A 23911-nucleotide genomic window follows, 5' to 3' on the forward strand; every position below is an offset into this window, starting at 1 on the left:
TGCTGGCATATAATAGATGCTCCATAAGGGGTTGCTTTTCACTTTGCCGTCATCATTGTTATTGAGCAGTTCAGGGTCTTCGGTTCTCCATCTGGATATGTTGGCCCATTGTGGGCCATGTTACATGAACTTCAGGAGCTTGGCCAGAATCAGTTCTCACCAAAAGTGTAAATCTGCTACCGCTTGATGCAGGCAAGGTGAATGAGGGCTGTACAAATGAAGGCCATTGCTTCCTTCCTGTGTAAGAGCCCATCTATTTCTCCTCTCCAGGAGTTTCCTATTAGGCCAGGAATTCCGTGTCTGATCAACACCACCTTTCAAAGTTCATTCATGCAGGCTGCATTTTTGGCATTGAATATTTGTTCCAGAAAGCTTCTCCTAACAGAATCATACCTGGCCTTATTTAATCTCCTGGCAGCTCCTTTATGGGATTTTTTTGAGCGTGTGTGTGTTGTTGTTGCTTGGGTTGTTGTTTGTCTTTTTTTTTTTTTTTTGGTGGTGGTAGGGGTATTTTGTGGCCATGCCCTTGACATGTGGACGTTTCCAGACCAGGGATCAAACCCATGCCACAGCAGTGACCTGAGCTGCTATAGTGACAATGCTGGGTCCTTAACCTTCTCTGCCACAAGGGAAACCTCCCGGGAGCTTCTAAAAGCTGCTTTTTTTAATTGAATAAATTTATTTAATTTTTTAATTACATTCAATTTGTTTCAGAAAGCAATGCAATTGGATTGAACACATAATTTTACTTTTTTTTAGAATTATCTTTATCTTGAAATTGTGAATTGCTGGTGAGGACTTTTTTTTCGCAATTTCTTCAGTTGTACAGTAGGAAAAAAATCCATATATAAATAAACAATAAAAAAAATTTAGGTACATAAAAGCTGCTTTTAATGTAGGATTTGGAATACTCAGGTAAGCTGCTAGTTGAAATTTGCTTTGAGTCAACAGGCTTACATCTCAAGCGGGCTTTCTTTAAATACAGTGGTTTCATGTGAAACCTCCAAAACCCACATGCTGTAAATCCTAGCATGAATCCAAACTGCTTACATAATCAACTGTGTTGGCCTAAAGGTTATCTAAACCCAAATACAGGATGTTATTTTCTTGACATTCAGGAGTAAGCAAAGTGTTAGTCCCTCATTATTTTTTGGTAAAATGCATTTAGTCTTCTGGTCCTGAGAAGGACCTAACACAAGACCTCAGGTTACTATTTCACCATCTTTTGTGCAGTTTTCTTCACAAAGAGAGAGTTTCATCTATACTTGGCTGCTTTGGGGACTGGTTCCAGGAGTTGATGTGAAATGCTCGTGCAAAAAACCCACCTGCAGCCTTGCTCCCTGCAGTGACTCCTCTTAGCAGCTCTCCCACACTCTTGTTCCCAACAGAACGTGTTTGTACAACTGTCCTTGGCCTTTAGAAATGACAGCTACACCCTGGAATCTAGAATTCACCAGGCAGAAAGGGAACGCAACCTGACAGAGGAGAACACAGAGAAGGAACTGGAAAACTTCAAAGCTTCCATTACGGTAATTGTGGAGCCTGCAGGATGGACTGTCCCCAAGGCCCGTGCTAGGTGTCCCACATTTCTTAGTCACCACGTTGAGTCTGCTGAAATGAGATATGGGGCCAAGGCCATGAGCCAGGCTGTCTTCCACAGAGCTGGGAAGAGCTGAGGCAGAGATCGGAAGGCCTGGTTACATCAGGGCTATGTGGAGGCTTCTTGGGGTGGGGGTTGGGGGTTTCCCTGGAATGGCTAAGGAGCACCTTGGGGACCAGAGGCCCAGACATGATTCCCTTCCTTTGGGCCAGCCAGGTATAGAGCATCCTCATTGGGCTTATTTAATCCCAGAAGCATCAGAAGCCCGGGCCCTGCAGAGGCCCCTTCTCTCAGCCAGGATGGGACCAGTGCCCACCCTGTGACAGCCTGAGTCAAGTCCTGGTCCGAGAGGACCCCAGGTGATGCTCCCTCTCCCTCCTCAGTCCTCAGCTTCACTCTGGCACCACTGTGAGCACCGGGAGACCTACCAGAAGCTGCTGGAGGACATCGCAGTCCTGCACCGTCTGGCTGCCCGCCTCTCGAGCCGAGCTGAGATGGTAGGGGCTGTCCGCCAGGTGAGCTGTGCTCTGCCCGCAGTAACTAGAGCAGCAACGTAAACAGTGACAGCTAAGATACCGCTTATTGATGGCTCCTCTGTGCCAGGCAGTCTACATTCCTAATTGTTCTTCAGAGTAGTTTTGGTGGACCATGAAACTCTTGAGTTGCTCCCTGGGAAAAACTTTTTGTGGACATTTCTATTTGGGAATCTTTCTGCTTTGGGAACCTCTCTTTCTTGGAAATTTCCAATGCATGTTGGCACAAACAAGGTTTTAAGAAATCCTATAATGAAAAAGCCTATTTAATGTTACCCACCCATGTATTTCTCAAATGTCTTTGAATAAAGACCCACCCCCTCTTTTATTTTTTCACAAAATACTTGTTCAACTCCCATGGAGCTGGTCTGTGGCAAAACATGCTTTAGGAAAAACCATTTTGTTTAATTAATCCTCCCAGCAGCACTATAAAGTAAATATCCTGATCTCCAAATGAAGACATGAAGTCTCAGAAAGGTAATAGCACTAGTGAGGGACAAAACTGGGATGCAGGTCCAAGTTTGGCTCCCTTGCAGCCACTTTGAAATCCTGAGGCACACAGGATGCTTCTCTGATCCAGCATGGTGTTGCTGGATCAGACTGCCCGAGTTCTCATCCTGGCTCTATCAAGATTCACTGTCTGACCTTGGGCCAATTACCAAGCTGTCTGTGCTCCAGCTTTTCCAACCATAAAATGGGGACAGTGTCTGCTGTACACGGCTGCTGTAATACTTGTAAAGCACCTAAATGTCATTATCACTGTTGCTGTTACCACGGGCCAGTGTTCTCCTGCACTGAGATCAGGGGTTGCATGACAGGGGTGTTCCTGGGGTCCAGCCTTGGGCATTTCTTATAGAATAAAAGAAGACAAGTGGTGGTCTGTCTCACCTGTGCTTCTGGGAAAAGGGCACCTAACTCAGCAGCAGCACCTAGGAAGCCACTCCAGCTGGGAGCGGAACAAAGGGAGAGCTTTAGGGAAGTGTCTGGTCTCTGCTTATGGCTGTGAGAACTTTGTCCAGGGGACGGTCACTGAGTGTGTCCCTCTGTGAACAGACGGACCCTGGGTAAGTCTCCCTGAGGGGTCCTGGGGATGTCAGCAGAGAAGACTCCTCCTCGCACAGTTCTCTGAAATGTGTTTCTCAGACCATGTGCGGCTCAGCCCAGCCTTCACCCTTCTCCCAAGGGCTTCTGTGTCTCGGTCCTCATCATTCTCTCTGGTTCCACGGGGCTGGTTCAGGCACTCACCCTCTCTTTCCTTGTCTTTCTGGCTACCACCAGTCTCACTCCCTCAGTCCAGTCTCCACTGGCCACCTGATTATGTCATTCCCTTACTTTAAAACATTCAACAGCTCCTCTTTTTCTTTAGAATGAGTCCACATGCCTTAGTCTAGCATTGAAGGCTCTTCACACTCCAGCCCCGGCTCCCCTTTTCTTCCTGTAAACAAACCCAACCACATGCTGATTCCCACATATATAAGAGGACCTGTACTGTCCTGATTTTGCAGACAGTCCCGGTATATGCCTCTTGTCTCAGCTTAATTCTTGGTGGCACCCCATTTCTCTCTCCAAAGTATCCTGTCTGGAAGGAAATCCTCTCCTAGATACAAGTCTTGTGCTCTCCTGCCTGTGGACCTTGGCTCTTGGAGTTCCCTGGCCTGGATGCTCTTAGTCCCTCCTGCCCATATCCACATGCCCAGATGCTGCCCACACCCTACAGCACTTTGCTCCATCTCATGAAGCCTCGCCCGACCCATTCTCTGCACGCAGAGAGGACTCCGCCCTCTTTCATCTCCTGAGGCTTTGTGACTGGGCTTGTTCTTATTCTCCTTGAGGACAGGTGCCTGAGACCCTGTGTTGGCTCATGTCCCAGACAGCAGACTCTTAGAGGGCAGAGCTATGTCTGATGGGTCTCTATATCCTTTGGAGTCCTCCAACCCAGAGCCTGGCTCGGAGTAAACAGCGCCAATAAGCCTCTCCTCCGAAGGCCCTGTGTGCTTACGCTCTTCATCCCTGCAGGAAAAGCGCATGTCCAAAGCAACGGAAGTGATGATGCAGTATGTGGAGAACCTGAAGAGGACATATGAAAAGGACCACGCAGAGCTCATGGAGTTTAAAAAACTTGCCAATCAGAATTCAAGCCGCAGCTGTGGCCCCTCTGGTGAGAAACTGGGCTCCTGCCCCCTCCTTGGCCCCGGGATCTGGGTCCCTGATGGATCCAGGCTAGGATCTCACCTATGGGGCAGCCCCAGGTCCTGTATCAGGGCAACCAAGCTCACAGCCCCCTTTCCTCTGCTAACAATGCTGCCTACAGGGACACTGCAGCCAGGGGACCTGGAACCAGAAAACATGAATGGCTCTCAAGTGACCCCTGATACAGTTACCCAGAGTGGCTGATTACTGATGCAAAGTCCTTAGGCTGCAAGAATTCAACCTCCTTTGTGAGAGCGACAGACCCCAGACCTTATGGTCTTTGTGCTTTGGGTTCTCCCTTTTGCACAGCACATGCTAAGAAATTTGCACTTTTTCTTGGAAAGCATTAGGAACCCAACTAATGATTCTAATCAGGGAAATGGCATGATCATATATAGTTTAGAAGGTTCCCTCTGACAGTGATGTGGCAGTTACATTACTGGGGCAAAGCCAGGGACAGGAAAACCCACAAAGCTGCTACTACAATAGTCCAGGTGAGAGATGGAGTCTGGGCAGTGGGAGTAGGGTGGGGTGGAGTGAAAGCCTGGCAAAGCAGAGACTGCTGAGATAGCTAACAGACTTGTGAGCAAGACAAATGTTTTAAAGAAATATTCTTTTTTAAACAAGTTCTATACAAATTGCTATGGAGACAGAGAAAGAGTCCCCTGATTCTGCCTGATAATGAGTTGTGGGGTTTTAAAGTAAAAAAATATGCATTCTTGGAGTTTCCCAGTGCCACAGTGGATTGGGGATCCAGTGTTGTCACTGTTGTGGTGTGGGTTCTATCCCTGGCCCAGGAACTTCCTCATACCGGGGCTGTGGCCAACATTTTTTTTTTAAATAGGAATTCTCAGGAGTTCCTGTTGTGGCTCAGTGGTAATGATTCTGACTAGTATCCATGAGGATGTGGGTTCGATCCCTGGCCTTTCTCAGTGGATTAAGGATCTGGCATTGCTGTGAGCTGTGATGTAGGTCACACACATGGCTCAGATCCAGCACTGCTGTGGCTGTGGCGTTGGCCAGCAGCTGTAGCCTGGGAACTTCCATATGCCTCTGGTGTGTCCCTAAAAAGACCAAAAAAAAAAGAAAAAAAATTAGCAGTTTTCTGGGCTAGAGGCAGAAATACATCCCACGTAGAAGAAACAGCATATGCAAAGGTGTGGAGCTTGGGCAGAGAAGACTAGGAAACAAACAGTCTCATGTGGCTACAGCATTGGAGCGTGACCATGACAGGTTGAAGGTGAGGCTTGTTAAACCAGGGCCACATGCCAGGCCATGCAAACAAACTGGGCTTTTGTTCTGCAGACAATGAAAAGGCACTGGTGAGTTTACAACGGCTGCCATGGTCTGATTTTATTTTTAGAAGAACTGCTCTGACTTCAGCGTGCATGATGCATTAGGAGAGTGTAGACACTGACGGATGGAGACGGGAGTTAGGAGGCTGGCCACACACCAGAGAAGGAGGACAGTGCTTTGGACCAGGAATGCTCCTTGGCAGCTGCCAGGGTCTGGGCTCTGGCTAATGAGGGAGGTGTTAGCAGGAGAAACCAGGCCTTTTAGCGACAGGAATCCCTGTGGAATGCAAACATCCGTGTTACCAAGAGCAGGAGGAGGGAAAGTACAGAAAGTATAACAGATGGAGAAACCTTTATAAACAGGAGGTTTCACAAGTTTCCTGGGGAATATCAGTGACACGTCCCAGAGTCTGAAGGCAGCATACACACGCTCCAGACGGTCTGCTTTGGATTTTGGCAGCAAGGCTTCTGACCCACATGCATCTGGGCTGCGAACAAACCTCTCTCTGTCAGTGCTGGAAGCTGGAGAAGCTGCCATCAAAGTAATCCTAACACACTGGCTCTTGCATCATTGTCCTACAAGGCGCAGGGTCTTCTGCAAACCACCTTACCCACAATTTATGGAGTCAGCACAGGTGCCCACGAGTCTCCTTCATTCATTCCACAGACATGTATTGAGCACCTCTGGTGTGCCCCATGTGATAATAGAATAGAGGGGGGAGGGGTACCCAGCCCCTGACCCAAGGGAGCACCCAACCTGTGGTGAGGACAAGGCGGTGTAACTGGCAGGACAGAAGTAAGCACACTTTTTAGGGTGCACACTGAAGGAGCCCATATTCAGTCTTGGGGCATGAGAAAGTGCTCACGGGAAGCCAGGAAATGGTAACTGCATGTTGGATGGTGAATGAGTGGTTTTTACATACTGGTTCCCAATCTGCTTTCTTCTAAGCAACACCTCAGCTTGGGCTGGTGCAGTGGAACCCAACGTAGCCCTCGTATACCCTGTGACCACTCCCTGCTGGTGCTGCTTCTTTAAGGTTGTATGTGACTTCTCTGTCACATATGCAGTCTTTGTCTATGCCTGAGACTCTGAAGACCACAGTGCAAGAAAAATGCTTCTAATTTCAAGAAAGGTGATACACATTTAAAAGCAAAAAAAGAAAAAAAAAACCACCTATTTTTTTTTTAATATGAAACATGCCGATTGCCTGCATTTTGGATTATTTCCTTCAGGTAGATTTCTAGGAGGGTACATACTAGCTCAAGGGAAAGGAATATTTATAAGGCTCTTAAAGCACATTATTTCCAAATAACCCATTGATATGTCCATTTAATGGGTAACAATAATGCTCAATTCAGTGTGCAATGGACTTGTCTTTTCTTTTTAAAAATATTTTTGCCTTTGAGGAATGAAAATTGTATCTCTTCTCATAGTTTTAATTTATATTTCTTGACCTTTTCAAATGCTTCTTGGGCATTTGTATTTCCACTTGTATAAATTCTCTAATGATATCCTTTGCCAGCTTAGGAGATTGGTATTTTATGAATTGTCTGAACTCTTCCTATATGAAGAATATTTTCTGGTTCTCCTATTTTGGCTGACTGGAACACTTGAAAGTCCTTTGACTACAAATACTTAGAAATTTCTGCTGGATAAAGTGAAGCAAACATTAGTCTAAAAGAATAGCTGATTCCACAAGAAAAGAAATGGAAATACTCAGATCCAAGAAAAGAAAAGAGAACTGAAACCAAGCTGACCCTGCAGCTTCCTTAGGGATAAGAGTCAGCCTCAGCGATCTGGGCTCAGGGCTTTTGCACTCACATGCAATCTGAGATGAGGCCTCAAGTACCCAAGGCGGAGAGCTGACTCTGAGCCTCCTGTATAGAGTTAAGACTTTCCAAGAACTGCACCTTTGGAAGAATCACCAACCCCCTATGGAACAAATCAAGGAAGTTTGTCTGTTTCACCCTGGGCTCTAGTAGGAAAAAAAACGCTTTCTCCTTCCTCATTGGAAAAGTGCATGCCCACAAAGCACATGCCACAACAGAAGGGCTGATGCAGTATGCAGACTCTGAAAAGAACATAACAGAGATGCTCCTAAGAATACTGTAGGAAACAAATACAAACCACTCCAGAGAGACACACCCTGTGCCCAGGATACACAGGATTCCTCTAAGTAATGCTTTACAGAAGATGAGTTTACAATATAGAATTTTAAAATAAACAAGAAAACAATCTATCATGAGCAAGAATCATTAGACACCCAAACAACAGGATTGTATCGTAAGGATAGCAAATAATAAACAATCTGATAATTTTTTGAAAAGATATATGTAAAATTATTAGAGGCATAGAAGAAGAAATTGGAAATATGAGACTAAAAGAATACAATAATTATAAAAAAAATAAAAGAGTCTTAAAAATGAAGAATAGAGGCATGGAAATTCAAAAAGGTGTTTGGGAATGGTTGTTACCATAGTTGAAGCTGTTCCTCAATATTCCATATCTCTTTCTTCTAGGCACACTTCTCCATCTCCTCAAAGTTAGGTGAGGCCATGTGATTTGGCATTAAATCTGAACCAAAGGATAGGTGTCAAATTTGAGCTATGGTCCATAGAACCACTGTGCAATTTGCCTATGTTTCTTCCTCTGAACATGACAACAACTGCTCCAGAATAGTAGAAGCTCCATCAGCCTTAGTCCTGAATGAGGAAATGCAGAGTAGAGCCTACTGCCAACTCATAAGCAAATGGACCTGTAGCAAAAGCAGGAAATATATTTTAGTTGTTATAAGCCACTACAACTTTGGGATTGTTTATTATTGTAGCATAACTAGCTTATCCTGATTTGTATAACATTTACTCATATTAGGAACAGTTGAGGAAAAATTTGTTAACCCATAGATAGATTTGAGGAAGTTCCCTCTGCAGTTCAGAGGGGTACATTAATTTTAAATATGAAAGAAGTAAGATAAGTGATATGGAATACAGAATGAGAAACTTTGATATATCTTTTTTAGAGCCATAAAGAGAGAATGAGGGAGTGAAAATATTCAAAGGGATTTCCCAGGATCTGAGAATTTGCCAGCATTAAAGACATAAATCATTGCATTAAGAAAATGCAGTGAATCCCAAGCAGGAAAAATAAAAACACATCAAAGAGAAACTTTAGAACACCAAGGACAAGGTGAAGATCTTAAAAATAACTAGAGAGAATGGATTAGCAATGAGATCCTGCCGTGTAGAACTGAAAACTATGTCTTGTCACTTATGATGGAACATGATAATGTGAGAAAAAAGAATGTATAGATGTATGTGTAACTGGGTCACCATGCTGTACAGTAGAAAATTGACAGAACACTGTAAACCAGCTATAATGGAAAAAATCATTAAAAAATAAATAAAAGTAACTAGAGAGAGAAGACAGATTCTTCAGAGAGGAATGGCAATTCTCAATACCAGTACCAGGAAGCAATGAAATATAGTGTTCAAAATACTGAGAGAAAAATAACTGTCAACCTAGAGATAATACTACCAGCTAAACTATCATGTGAGCTTGAGACCTAGGTAAAGGCATTTTATGACAACTGAGAAGGTTGGCCTCTCACAGACCCTTGCCAAAAGAGCAACTAAAGGATGTGCTTAGGGAAAAATAAAATTGAGATCAAAAGGAATTAGGATGCAAGAGGGATGATGATCAAAGACATTTATACATGCAAGTGAATCTAAACAAACATTACCTTTGTAAAACAACAATTGTAATAATTTGGAATTATAAAAACAAGGTGAAATAAAAGTACTGAAAGCAATATAATTTAAGATTCAATGGGATGATCATTATTTTAAAATTGATTCTGAAAAAGAACAGAGAGCTCGATTCACTTAAAATTTAAAATCATGTAACATGTTAAAAATTTAATGGAGAACATTGAAGATTAAAATTAAAATACATAAATTCCAAACCAATTTTGGGAGGGGGTTAAAAAAATCAATTGATGAAGCAAGATAAATAGAAAATACAAAATAAGATGGTAGAAATATATGTCACAAGGAATATAAACAACTTAGACTTATTAATAAAAAACTTCAAATTAAATTAAGAAAAAATATTATGTGCTTTTCAAGAGACACACCTAAAATACATGAATATGAAGCATAGACAGCTATGTAGACTAGATGGTATTGGTCAAACTTAATCAATCTTAATTGAGGTTTCAAAAGCCTTTCTCTGTACATATTGGTGTTTTCTGGTGGCAGTATTATCCAGGTGTAGCGCTAAATATTTTCCATGAATTTTATCACTTAATATGTATCCTAAGGAGAAGAAAGTCTAGGGCTGCTAGTTTCCTTTGTTCCAAATTATTTTGTAGATGACATATTGATATTACTGTTGTTAACAAGTTTCCTTTTTTTTTTTTAGGGCCTCACCTTCAGCATATGGAGGTTCCCAGGTTAGGGATTTAATTGGAGCTGTTGCTGCCAGCCTATGCCAGAGCCATAGCAATGCCAGATCTGAGCCGCATCTGCAACCTACACCACAGCTCATGGCAACACCTGATTGTTAACCCACTGAGCAAGGCCAGGGATCAAACCCGCAAACTCATGGTTCCTAACCAGATTCATTTCCACTGCACCATGATGGGAACTCCAGTTTCCATTTTTCAATCGACACTACACTTCCTGGCTCATGATTTCCGTGACTGTAAATTCCTTGAATGAGCAGGAAATGACCCCATAAGCCTTGATGTTGATATGAGGAATCTTTTTTTTTTTTTTTGGCTTTTTAGGGCCACACCTGCGGCATATGGAAATTCCCAGGCTAGGGGTTCAATTGGAGTTATAGCTGCTGGCCTACACCACAGCGACTGCAACACCAGATCCAAGTCACATCTGTGACCTACACCACAGCTCATGGCAACGCTGGATACTTAACCCACTGAGCAAGGCCAGGAGTTGAACCCACATCCTCATGGATACTAGTTGGGTTCATTTCCATTGCACCACAACGAGAACTCCACTATGAGGAATCGTCACACACTCTCCAGGGCCTCACCCAGAGATTGTGTAGCAGCATCCTGTGGAGACCAGAGGTGCAAGACTGGGGCTTCTCAAAGTGCCCAGAGGAGTTAGGGTGAAGGTTCTGTCCAAGAAAGCCCCCACTCTGTGGATGATTGTCTCAAAAGGTGAAATGTCAAAATCAGTAACCTCAGCGCCTAGGCCCTTGGGGCACCATGGCTTAGTTTCTGCTGTCTGCTTCCTGCCAGAGCCTACTATGAAACTTACTTGAGTTTTATTCTTTGTTCTCTCCTTCTACAGAAGACGGGGTCCCTCGCACATCAAGATCCATGTCCCTCACTCTGGGAAAGGTATGTGTGTTCAACGATTACCGGGCAAGCAAGACAGAAGTTTCCACAGTCACCCAGGAAATCATTCATTCTTGGATCCACAGATTCCAGAAAACCTCTGGACAGTGTCTCATTTAGCTTCCCACCCATGCTATTTCATCCTCCAACCTTCCCTTGCTCACACCTTCTCAGACTGTACCATCTCTTTAATGAACATGAAAGGAAGCACAAACGTTGGTATCACCATAGGTAGTTTTCATACACTATCCAATGACTGGGGTCCATTTCTGTTCCATCTCTTCAGGATCTGATCAATTAAAATCAGAACAGGTTGAGAAATCACTCATCACTAATAAAAAAAAAAAATTGATGTAGGAGTTCCCGTCGTGGCGCAGTGGTTAACGAATCCGACTAGGAACCATGAGGTTGCGGGTTCGGTCCCTGCCCTTGCTCAGTGGGTTAAGGAGCCGGTGTTGCCGTGAGCTGTGGTGTAGGTTGCAGACGTGGCTCAGATCCCGTGTTGCTGTGGCTCTGGCGTAGGCTGGAGGCTACAGCTCCGATTCAACCCCTAGCCTGGGAACCTCCATATGCCACAGGAGCGGCTCAAGAAATAGCAACAACAACAACGACGACAACAACAACAAATTGATGTTAATTTTGGCCACTCTCTCTGTACCAACTCCACTACCATCACTACCCTACAGCCAGAATATCCAGTGAATACAGCATTAGGAATTAGTAGGCATTTTCCAAGTCTTTCTGAACTGGAGTCCTGCTCCCTCCACGACAGTAAGCCTGGTTCCTTCTCTTCCCACAGAATATGCCTCGCCGAAGGGTCAGCGTTGCTGTGGTTCCCAAGTTTAATATCTTGAACCTGCCTGGCCAATCACCCAGCTCATCCCCCACCCCCTCCTTACCAGCCCTGGTGAGTATAAGGGTGCCTGACTTTCCTCAGGCTCACAACTGGGGGGGTGACCTGGATGGTGCCGGGTCACTGAGGAGAGGAAGTTCCCAGCACAGATGTTGGGCTGCGGGCTCAGAAATCTCAGTATAGACAAGGCCCCATGTCTTGCCCTGCTCTGAAAGGAAGACTCAGCATCCTTGAGCAAAAGGCTGGCAGCTCAGAGAGTGTTCCTTGCAAAGCATATCTCTTTTCATGCTTAAATAGAACCTTCCAAGAGGGGGTGATTTTTTTTCACTCTGCAGCAGATTTAAGCATCTGAAGATTGTATTGTAGGGTAAGTGGTAACCTGAGCTTTGAACCCTAGGCATTCTGATTCCTGGGCCTGAATTCGTAAACTAAATGTTAAACTGCCTTGATCCATTACAGCCCTGTTTGCAACACTAAAAATTGGAAATAGCCAAAATTTCCATTAATAAGATATTGCTTTAATAAATAATGAATATCTCTATAAGGGGTTTCTATGCAGCTGCTAAATATAATTATTACAATATGAATCTTTATATATTGAGATGAAAAAATCTGTAATTTATTATTAACAAAAAGCAAAACCCTAGTATATACAATGTAACTCTGCTTTATATATTTTTTAAAAAGAGTATTTTTCTATGTGCAGACAAAAAATTCTAAAAGAATATGTGCAAAACTATTAATGACAGTGATCTCTGGGCAATGTAAAATTTTAATTTCCTTGATGCCTTTTTGTATTTCTATAGTAAGAATGTATTATAATCAAGAATAAAACTCTATTTCAATTTTTTAAACAAAGACTGTTCCTATAAACCAAGTATGTTCTAGTTCCCAGAACTTTCTGAATCTGGTTAATTCTATCTAAAACTCTTTTAATTATTTCTCTAGTTACTTCTCTATGCCCCGTCTGTGACCAGCACTATTCTATAAGGATCTAATCTGTAAGCCATAGATAAAATGGCTTCGAATTCTATTGTAGTACCAATAGGTAGCAATAACTTTTAAACTTCTTTCGCCTCTTCCTGCCCTGAGCATTTCAATTATCTATGAAGTCCACAAAAACCAAATTACTCACTAAAATAAAGCAACTTGAAAAAAAATTTTTTTGAAAAGGAGCTAGGAGAGAGCTAACTATTATGTTTTACCAGGCCTATCTCCCACACTATTCTAAATATATAAAAGTGGTTTCAAAAATATATATTTCTTTACACTAGGGTTTCGCGATCAGGGCTATCCATTAAAGTCACACGGGGCACTTCTTAAACATTCAATGCCTAGGACTCACCCCAAGATTCTGGATTGGATCAGTACTTTAAAAACAATCTCCCTCAGGCAATTCTAACATGCAGCCAGAGTTGAGACCCATGGTTTAAACCAAATCTATTGCACGAAACCACGTGGTAGTCCTGGGGAATTTATTATACAGAAATTTCTGAAGTTCCCATTGTGACTCAGTGGTGGCAAACCTGACTGGGATCCATAAGGACATTGGTTTGATCCCTGGCCTCTATAAGTGGGTTAAGGATCTGGCATTGCTGTAAGCTGCAGTGTAGGTTTCACACTGAGCCTGGATCCTGCATTGCTGTGGTTGTGGCGGAGGTTGGCTGCTACAGCTCTGATTCTACTCCTAGCCTGGGAACTTCCATATGCTGTGGGAGTAGCTCTGAGAAAAAAAGGAAGAAAAGAAAGAAGAGAAGAGAAGAAGGAAGGAAGGAAGGCAGAAAAAGAAAGAGAGAGAGAGAGAGAGAGAGAGAGAGAGAGAGAGAGAGAGAAAGAGAGAAAGAGAGAAAGAGAGAAAGAGAGAAAGAGAGAAAGAGAGAAAGAAAGAAAGAAAGAAAGAAAGAAAGAAAGAAAGAAAGAAAGAAAGAAAGAAAGAAAGAAAGAAAGAAAGAAAGAAAGAGAAAGAAAGAGGCAGGGGAGAGAAAGGAAGGAAGGAAGAAAGAAAAATTTCTGATGCCCTGAGGTTTCAGTAATAGCAGGCATCTCCTGAGAGTTGTGCCTAGAACTGCATCTCTAAGATGGCCACGTGGCCTAATGGATAAGGCATCAGATTCTGGAACTGCATCTCTAGGGCATTGATGGGTTTGCATAGATCTATCCCAGGGGCCTCGGGGCCTGCATTTGGTAGGAGGCCCCCTGGAATTGAGTCCAAACCAGTGAATGGGGGACAGAGAGAAACCAATGACTCCACTCCGGAATGGAGCCTCAAGATGTACACTCTTCACTCAAGGAAACGTGCAGGATGAGAAAGAAAATGTGCACACTGCCTGTGCCCCAGAAGGAAAAACACCTTGGAAAGGAGGACAGAGAAGGCCTGAGGAAGGGCCAGTGCCTGGGCTCAGAGGCAGATTAGAAAGCCTGGGGAGGGAGAAGGGGAAAGAGAAGCAGCAGCACCTCCTCAGCATCATCAGAGACCTGTTAGTCCTGGCTTCATCCTTCCTAGCTGACCCTCAATTCTCTGTCTCCTGTTCTCCATTCAGGCAGAATCGCCCAATGGGAAAGGCAACCTACCTGTCACCTCAGCACTGCCTGCACTTTTGGAAAAGTAAGTCTGTCCGTTTTCCTTTTAACTTTGAGGATCTCTGAGGAAGATTTCCCCAACTCACCTTTCCTCCCATCCTCACTCTCAAATGCCATGGAAAGCAAATTCAGTTCTGAGGGGAATGAATGGGACCCTATGATCCACAGAGATTTCAGACCCAGTTTGCAAAATTCTTGGACCACAGGAAATTCCTGGGGCTGAGTCCAAGCGTGCCTCAATCTCAGAAGAGCTCAGAAGAGCCCAGAAGAGATAAAAGCCTTCTTTGTTCATTGAGATTCTTTAGCCTACAGGTACAAGAAAGCCCCAACTCAAAGGGGTTTAAATAGTAAGACCACAGGTAAGGCTCTTGCAGGTGTGGTACAGCAGGGCCCCAGCTCGGCCTCTGCAATTTCCTGGTCTCTTCCCACTTTGTATATTGACTGCATCAGCTCATTTGTGGCACTTGGTACTAGTTCCATGTATCTCATCCGGACAAGACAGTATCTAGAGGAAGAAAGGGACCATCTCTTCCCATATTTCTTTCTTAGGAATAAACCTCAAAGCCTTTCTTCCATTTTCCTTCTTACTTAAGCAAATTTGGAGGCTTAAGGCTTTGGGAATAATGGGTTTAACCTATGCCCTGGTGATGGGAAGAGTTGGCTTCCCATGAGGCAAAATGGCTCCACGAGGAAGTGTAAATTCCCAAACAAATTCATGCCTATTGGGAAGTAAGAAGGAGAGTGAGGATTGGATTGGCAACAGTGTCTCTTGCGCCTAACATTTCTAGGCATCTGTGCAATTTGCAGGTCTTTTCATCCTCAGCCAGAGCAAGACAGACTGTTTTTGTGCACTCATAGGAGCTTATTATTTGCTTTTCCAGTTCCTTCATTTGCTTGCTGAGAAACATCTGGATCACAGCTGCCACCTCTCAGGACTTTCCCCTTGTGTCTTTCCTCAATTGGTAGAACATACACCCTCTATTCTTTCTTCTTCTTTTTCTTGAGACAGCTTTGGTCCTTCATTTTTCATTGCTGTTAGAATAGTTTTGCTTGACCTGGCAAGGAATGTCTATGTTGGGCCCCCTTTTCAGTACAGACAAGCTCCAAGCTCCCCACCCCCAGACTCATCCTGTTTTCCTCGCCTCTCAGTATATATAGCAACCAACATACTGCTCTGTGAATCTCTGCTCATTAATCTTTTTAAAAATTCATTTATTTATTTATTTAATTTTTATTATGGTTGATTTACAATGTTCTGTTAATTTCTGCTCTACAGCAGGTGACCCAGATATGCATATATACATATTCTTGTTCATGTTTTCCATCATGTTCCATCACAAGTTATTAGATATAGTCCCTTGTGCTATGCATCAGGACCTCATTTTTTATCCATTCCAAATGCAACAGTTTTCATCTACTAACCCCAAACTTCCAGTCCATCCCACTCCCTTCCCCTCCCCATTGGCAACCACAAGTCTGTTCTTCAAGTCCATGAGTTTCTTTCTGTTCTGTAGATAGGTTTATTTGTGCCATATTTTGGATTCCACGTACGAATTATATCACATGATATTTGTCTTTCTCTTTCTGACTTACTTAGTATGGGAATCTCTAGTTCTATCCATGTTGCTGCAAATTGCATTATTTTATTCTTTTTTATGGCCGAGTAGTATTCCATTGTGAATATGCACATCTTCTTAATCCAATCATCTGTCAATTGACATTTAGGTTGTTTCCATGTCTTGGCTATTGTGAATAGTGTTGGAACGTACACAGGGGTGCATGTATCTTTTTCAATGAAAGTTTTGTCTGAATGTTTTCCAAGGAGTGACATTGCTGGATCATATGGTAGTTCTATATTGAGTTTTCTGAGGAACCCATCATACTATTTTCCATCGTGGTTGTACCAATTTACATTCCCATCAGCAGTGTAGAAGGGTTTCCTTTTCTCCACACCCTCTCTAGCATTTGTTATTTGTAGACTTATTAATGATAGCCATTCTGATCGGAGTGTAATTTTGATTTGCATTTTTCTATTAGTGATGTTGAACATTTTTTCATGTGCCTGTTAGCCATCCGTATGTCTTTGTTGGAGAAATGTCTATTTAGGTCTTTAGCCCATTTTTCAATTGGATTGTTTGTTTTTTTGCTGTTGAGTTGTATGAGTTGTTTGTATATTTTAGAGATTAATCCCTTGTCGGTTGCATAGTTTGCAACCATTTTCTCCCATTCCATAGGTTGTCTTTTTGGATTTTTTTATTGTTTCCTTTACTGTGCAAAGCTTGTAAGTTTGAGTAGGTCCCATTGGTTTATTTCTGTTTTTATTTCTACTGCCTTGAGAGATTGACCTAAGGAAACATTTGTAAGGTTGATGTCGGAGAATGTTTTGCCTATGTTCTCTTCTAGGAGTTTTATGGTGTCTTGTCTTATGTTTAAGTCTTTAAGCCATTTTGAGTTTATTTTTGTGCATGGTGTGAGGGTGTGTTCCAGTTTCACTGATTTACATCAGCTGTCCATTTTTGTTAACACCACTTGCTGAAAAGGCTGTCTTCTTCCCATTTTATATTCTTGCCTCCTTTGTCAAAGATTAAATGACCATAGGTGTCTGAGTTTATTTCTGCATTCCCTATTCCATTCCATTGGGCCATATGTCTGTTTTTTTTTTTTTTTTTAACCAGTACCACACTGGCTTGATGACTGTAGCTTTGTAGTATTGTCTTAAGTCTGGTAGAGTTGTACTTCCTACTTGGTTTTTTTTCCTCAGGATTGCCTTGGCAATTCCGGGTCTTTTATGGTTCCATATATACTTCTGGATTATTCTAGTTCTGTGGAAAATGTCATGGGTAATTTGATAAGGATTGCATTGAATCTGTGGATTGCTTTGGGTAATATGGCCATTTTAATGATATTCATTATTCTAATTCAGGAGCATGGAATATGTTTCCATTTATTTGAATCCTCTTTAATTTCCTTGATTAATGCTTCATAGTTCTCAGCATATAAGTCTTTCATTTCCTTGGTCGGGTTTATTCCTAGGTATTTTATGTTTGAGGATGTGATTTTAAAAGGCATTTTAAAAAATATTCCTTTTGTAATATTTCACTGTTAGTATACAGAAGTGCAGCCAATTTCTGAATGTTAATCTTGTATCCTGCTACTTTGCTGAATTTGCTGATCAGTTCAAGTAGATTTTGTGTGGTGTCCTTAAGGTTTTCTTTATACAGGATCATGTCATCTGCATATAGTGACAATTTTACCTCTTTTCTTCCAGTTTGGATAAATTTTATTTCTTTTGTTTGTCTGATTGCTGTGGCTATAATTTCCAATACTATGTTGAATAAAAGTGGTGAGAGTGGGCATCCTTGTCTTGTTCCAGTTTTAGCAGGAAGACTGTCAGCTTTTCTCCATTGAATATTATGTTGGCTATAGGTTTGTCATAAGTGGACTTTGTTATGTTGAAATATGTTCCCTCTTTACCCACTTTGGTAAGAGTTTTTATCATGAATAGATGTTGAATTTTGTCAAATGCTTTTTATACATCTATTGAGATGATCATGTGGTTTTTGAGTTTTCTTTTGTTAATGTGGTGCATTACATTGATTGATTTATACGTGTTGAACCATTCTTGTGAACTTGGGATGAATCCCACTTGGTTGTGGTGTATGATCTTTTTAAAGTATTGTTGGATTTGGTTGGTAAAGTTTTGTTTAGAATTTTTGCATCTATACTCATTAAATATATTGGCCTACAGTTTTCTCTTTTGGTAGTATCTTTGTATGATTTTGGTACTAGGGTGATGGCGGCTTCATAGAATGTCTTTGGCAGTGTTCCTTCCTCTTCAGTCTTTTGGAAGAGTTTAAGATGGATAAGTATTAAGTTCTTTGTATGTTTGATAGAATTTACCTGTGAAACCACCTGGCTCTGAACTTTTGTTTGTAGGAAGTTTTTTTTAATGACATATTCAATTTCATTTCTAGTGATTAATCTGTTCAAATTATCTATTTTTTCTTGATTCAGTGTTGATGGGATGTATGTTTCTAGAAAGTTGTCCATTTCTTCTAGGTTGCCAAATTTATTGACATATGATTGTTCATAGTAGCCTCTTAGTTTTTTGTATCTGCCCATTAATGTTGTAGTTTTCCCTGCAATTACTCACTTTGCCACTTATCCCCAGAAGGCTTACAGGTCCTTCATGTTGTGTTTGGTGTTTTTGCTTGTTTCCTTGTTTTCTTTCTTTCTTTTGCTTTTTTTTTTTTTCTAGGGCCACACCTGTGGCATATGGAAGTTCCCAGGCTAGAGGCTGAATCGGAGCTACAGTTGCTGGCCTATGCCACAGTGACATCAATGCAAGATCCAAGGTTTGTCTATGACCTACAACACAGCTCACTGCAATACAAGATCCTTGACCCACTGAGGGAGGTCACAGATTGAACCCACATCTTGATGGATACTATTTGGGTTAATTTCCACTGTACCACAATGGGAACTCCTGTTTCCTTGTTTTCTTGATCACTACAGGGAAATTATAAAGTGGTGATAAACTAACAACTATGTGGATGTAACTGAGGCTACAGGATCTTACCAAGTCCCTAGAATCACAATATCTAGCCCCTGGTCTCTGAATCTCTCCAGAAATGGTGATGCCCTGAGTGAGAAGCTCACTAAAATGCTCCCTTCCAATCCTGCCTCTGGACACACTAACCCATTTTCCAGGAGGGCCCCATTCCAACTCTCTACCTGCAGAGCCAGCCAAGGCAGAAGAGATACATACCTTTGTCCACAATAGACTCTCATGAAGGGGTGGGGCCTGGACTCTGTAGGACAAATGCTTAGGCCAACTGAGAGCTTCCATCTAAGGCAGTGGAAATCATCAAGAACCTGAACTATCCATCCTTGGTAGGATAAAGTGAGGTGCAAAATTTGGGATAGCAGGCAGCAACCCCAAATCTGGGTGACAATGAGTGAGGGTCAGTGGGGGTGTCACCATTCTGAGGGTTTAGAACAAGGAGAGATAGGGCGAGAGTGAGGATTTAGGCGAGTCAAGTAAGAAGCTCCCAAGAAGATGTCTGCTACTCATTCTCATGAGCTATTCCAAGAGACATCCATGATACATTATCCATGCTGTGGCTGACTTGCCTGTTGGGAATACACCCAATCTATAAAGGTAGTTGCAAAGGGAAGGGGATGTTCAAAGGACAAGGGATTCTGACTAACAACAGCTTCTCCTTCTGCATTTCTAAAATGTGCTGAGTAATTTTTATCTAAATTTGTGAAACTGGGAACATGTAATAGATTGCCACAAGGCTTACAATAAGACAATATGTGAGTGAAAATGAACTCATATCTTCCATTTTAACAGAAATACAGCTAGAAGCTACCTTTTCCCATACTATCAAAGAGAAACAATGCATTACGGGTTAATATGGATGGCTTTCAAGGTTGTTGTGTTTAGTTTGATGTTAAAATGAAACATTTCCATAAGCATGCAGTGACTAAGCAGGAAGAGAATTGGATAAGCATGTGAAAGATGAGAAGGTTATATTGCCTGTGGATAGTCCACAAGCAAATACCTGACCACAGACAGCACTCCCAGTATGACTTAAGAGAATTATGAGCTTTGTTCATGTAGGTCACTTCATAGTAACCTGCTCTTCACTCAATGAGGGTCTAGGAACCTATAGATTTAGAGAAAAAATAGAGTGTTATTAAAGTTAGTCTTAAAATAGAACAAAGTCCAATAAGAGTGCCACATGTAGGTAGAGCTGTTTATTCACAGTCTTTCATTCGATGATTAATTGCCACGGCCCGGGCACATAGAATGCACTCAAGGAGCTGACAGTATAATGGGAAAGACAGATGGAAAACAGCCTATTCTAACACAATGTGGTGAGTGATATCAGAAGGAAGGACAGATTGCTAAGGGAACAACACACAAGAAAATGGGAGAGGGTGAGGCTTAGAAAATGTTTCTTCTAGGAATTTACTTTGAAAGTGAAACCCAAAGGTTATATAGTTAACCAAGTGAATAGGAAGTTAAAACACTCCAGTCAAAGAATGATAATGATGACACTGAGAATTACTCATTATTTATTGCATACTTTATGCCAAGTGCTATTCTAATTGCACTTGGAATTTATTACATTAACACTCTCATTTAATCCTTACAACAATCCCAGGAAGAAAAAATTACAGAGGAAGAAACACTCTCAAACTCATTCTATGAGGCCACCACCCTGATACCAAAACCAGACAAAGATACCACAAAAAAAGAAAATTATAGGCCAATTTCACTGATGAACATAGATGCAAAAATCCTTAACAAAATACTAGCAAACCGAATCCAACAATCCATTAAAAGGATTGTACATCATAATCAAGGGGGATTTACCCCAGGGATGCAAGGATTCGTCAACATCCGCAAATCAATCAGTGTGATACACCACATTAACAAACTGAAGACTAAAAACCATATAATCCTCTCAATAGATGCATAAAAAGCCTTTGGCAAAATCCAACACCCCTTTCCAATAAAAACCCTTCAGAAAGTGGGCATAGAGAGAACCTACCTCAACATAATAAGGGCCATATATGACAAACCCACAGCTAACATTATTCTAAATGATGAAAAGCTGAGCGAATTCCTGCTGAGATCAGGAACAAGACAAGGGATTAATATCTTATAGAGGAGGAAACTGAAACTCAGAGAAATCATCAATTGCCTGAGGTTACACAGCTAGTAGATATCAGAACTCATGCTCTTAACCTATTAATAGACATTCCAACTGGAAGAACAGAAAGAAGTTCAGTATGACTGATAAGAAGAGTATGTATTTAAGACCTAGTTAAAAAAAAAAATCTCCTGTAAGCCATTATGAAATTACGTGGTAACTGCCTGGGCCTGGAGTGGAGGGTGGAATGGGGTGGGAGCAGAGGGTTGCACACAGAGCCATTCACTAAGGGATTAGCACAGCCATTCTGTGCTGTGGATGATACACAGGGCAGGTTTCATAAAAGGACCCATTATACTGGTCAACCACAGAGCACATTTACTTTTTCTTTTTCTTTTTTTTTCCTTTGTCTTTTTAGGCCACACCTGCAGCATGTGGAGGTTCCCAGGCTAGGGGTCAAATCAGAGCCATAGCTGCTAGCCTATACCACAGTCACAGGAACGTGGGACCTGGGGCGCATCTGTGACCTACACCACAGCTCACCGCAACACAGGATCCTTAACCCACTGAGCAAGGCCAGGGATCAAACCTGGGTCCTCATGGATGCTAGTCAGATTCCTTTCTGCTGAGCCATGATGGAAACTCTGCACATTTTCACTATAATCTGTAAAATAACCATTGTCTACACTTTTGAAACAGGATACATTGTATAGAGGTTTTATATGACATTAAATATTTATAGTAGGGAGTTCCCGTCGTGGTGCACTGGTTAACGAATCCGACTAGGAACCATGAGGTTGCGGGTTCGGTCCCTGCCCTTGCTCAGTGGGTTAACGATCCGGCGTTGCCATGAGCTGTGGTGTAGGTTGCAGATGCGGCTCGGATCACGCGTTGCTGTGGCTCTGGCGTAGGCCGGTGGCTACAGCTCCGATTCGACCCCTAGCCTGGGAACCTCCATATGCCACAGAAGCGGCCCAAAGAAATAGCAAAAAAAAAAAAAAAAAAAAAAAATTATAGTAAACCACTCCCCTTTGCAGATGGCATTCTGGGATGCATTAGTCCTCCATCAACTACTAGTGGATCCCAGGAATCTGGGACCGAGTAACAGAGAGTAAGGAAGCTCTTGCAGCATGGGTCCCCTGGGCCAGGCTTGTCTGAGGGAGCCTTTGCAGTGGGGGTGGCTTAGGGACATAGCTAAGCCTGAGAAGGTAAGATCTGTCCATTGCAAAGAACTGGAATCACCTTCAAATATTGTTGACCATGTGGAAAAATAGACTTGAATAGATCTGCAAGTCAAAGAACACATTTTGACTAAATAGGCCCTCATGTTACTGAGAACTGAGCCTAATGACAAACATTTTGACCCAGTGGACATCAGAGAACAATGAGCCTCATTCTAATCAATCATCCCAGGAAGAAAGCATGTGAGGTTTGGGACCCGGAATAGATGCCAAGCCCCAGGAGCATCTGGCTCAGAAATCCCTAGTATGGGCACAGGCTGTGCTCAACCCCAATTTCACAGCCATGCATAGTGATTCCTTCAATTCAATCCAAACACTGAGTTCTCAGGCGATAGTTTTTTACATAGAGGACCTGCTCAGTTTGTAGGATTGACAGGCAGGGACTAGATGAGCCACAGGGAAGTCAGTACAATTCAGCAAATATTTAGAGCCCTTACTATGTGCCAAGCACCATTCGAGCTGAAACCCAGTCTCTCTCCCGGCAATCACAGTCGTCATGGAGGGATGGATGTGTGTATAAAACATAAAAGTGCCCTAGCTCTGAGTTATGCTATAAAAGAGGGGTGATGAGGGTGTTTAGGGAGGGAGAGATCAATTTTAATCCGAGGGTGTGAAAGAGAGGAAAATATTGGCAGTGATTCCACAGAGGAAATGGTATTTGAACTGAGTCTTTAAAGTGCACAGGGAGGAACATCCAGATAGTTGGAGAAGATTTTTAAGGAACTATAAGCTCTGTCTAGGGGTCAGGAAATAACAGTAAACATTTTACACCCTACTCTATTTCATAAAAGAATGGCTTTCCCTGCTCTTGGCTGTAGCTCTGTTTTTCTGCTCTTGTTCCAGTTGTTCAGACAAATAGGAAACTGCACATTAGGCGAAGGTCACATGGATGGGAGTATATAATGTAATTTTAAAAAGAAATGTTATGAATAGCTGATATTTTTAGAATGTTATCGTCCTTGTTCACAATAGGTCTTGGTTTCCAACCCAATGAATTATAAATTTTACAAGGTCTGAGGAAAACCAAGAGATGGGAAACTGATGTCAAGATTGAAGAGAAGGAGTTCCTGGTGTGGCTCAGCAGTAACAAACCCTACTAGCATCCATGAGGACACAGGTTCGCTCCCTGGCCTCGCTCAGTGGGTTAAGGATCCGGCATTGCCGTGAGCTGTGATGCAGGTCGCAGATGTGGCTCGGATCCTGAGTTGCTGTGGCCTGAGAGGACGGGGAGGGTGGAAGCTGTGATCCTGCAGAGTCCTGGCTGAAAGCTCTGCTTGCTGTTCTGCCTTGTTCAAAGACTCCTCCATGACAAGGTTCCCATTGGGATTCTGGACACCTAGGTGGGCTGTAGGATTTATAAAGAAGGCATGGCCATTAGGATACTTCCTTTTTAAAAATTGTTTTATTATAGTTGATTTACAATGTTGTCAATTTCTGCTGTACAGCAAAATGATCTAGTTATACATATACATATATTTCTTTTTTCACATTATCCTCCATCATATTCCATCACAAGTGATCAGATATAGTTCTTTGTGCTATGTAGCAGAAGTGCATTGCTTATCCAGGTTACTTCCTTTAAACTTGTGAT

General features: G+C 42.3%; 1 protein-coding gene across 13 annotated transcripts in view; it reads left to right on the top strand.

The window, feature by feature from the left end:
* Nucleotides 1–23911, top strand: part of IRAG1 (inositol 1,4,5-triphosphate receptor associated 1) — a 145934-nt gene that overhangs the window by 105095 nt on the left and 16928 nt on the right. For all 13 annotated transcript variants that reach the window (XM_047776283.1, XM_047776284.1, XM_047776285.1 and 10 more), the window contains 6 exons: nucleotides 1389–1529; nucleotides 1984–2115; nucleotides 4150–4291; nucleotides 10935–10984; nucleotides 11781–11888; nucleotides 14375–14439. In XM_047776283.1, coding sequence (XP_047632239.1) covers nucleotides 1389–1529; nucleotides 1984–2115; nucleotides 4150–4291; nucleotides 10935–10984; nucleotides 11781–11888; nucleotides 14375–14439 — 638 coding nt within the window. The remainder of the gene's footprint in view (nucleotides 1–1388; nucleotides 1530–1983; nucleotides 2116–4149; nucleotides 4292–10934; nucleotides 10985–11780; nucleotides 11889–14374; nucleotides 14440–23911) is intronic.

Source organism: Phacochoerus africanus, chromosome 4 (assembly GCF_016906955.1).
Source record: "Phacochoerus africanus isolate WHEZ1 chromosome 4, ROS_Pafr_v1, whole genome shotgun sequence".
In the NCBI taxonomy this organism is placed as follows: domain Eukaryota; kingdom Metazoa; phylum Chordata; class Mammalia; order Artiodactyla; family Suidae; genus Phacochoerus; species Phacochoerus africanus.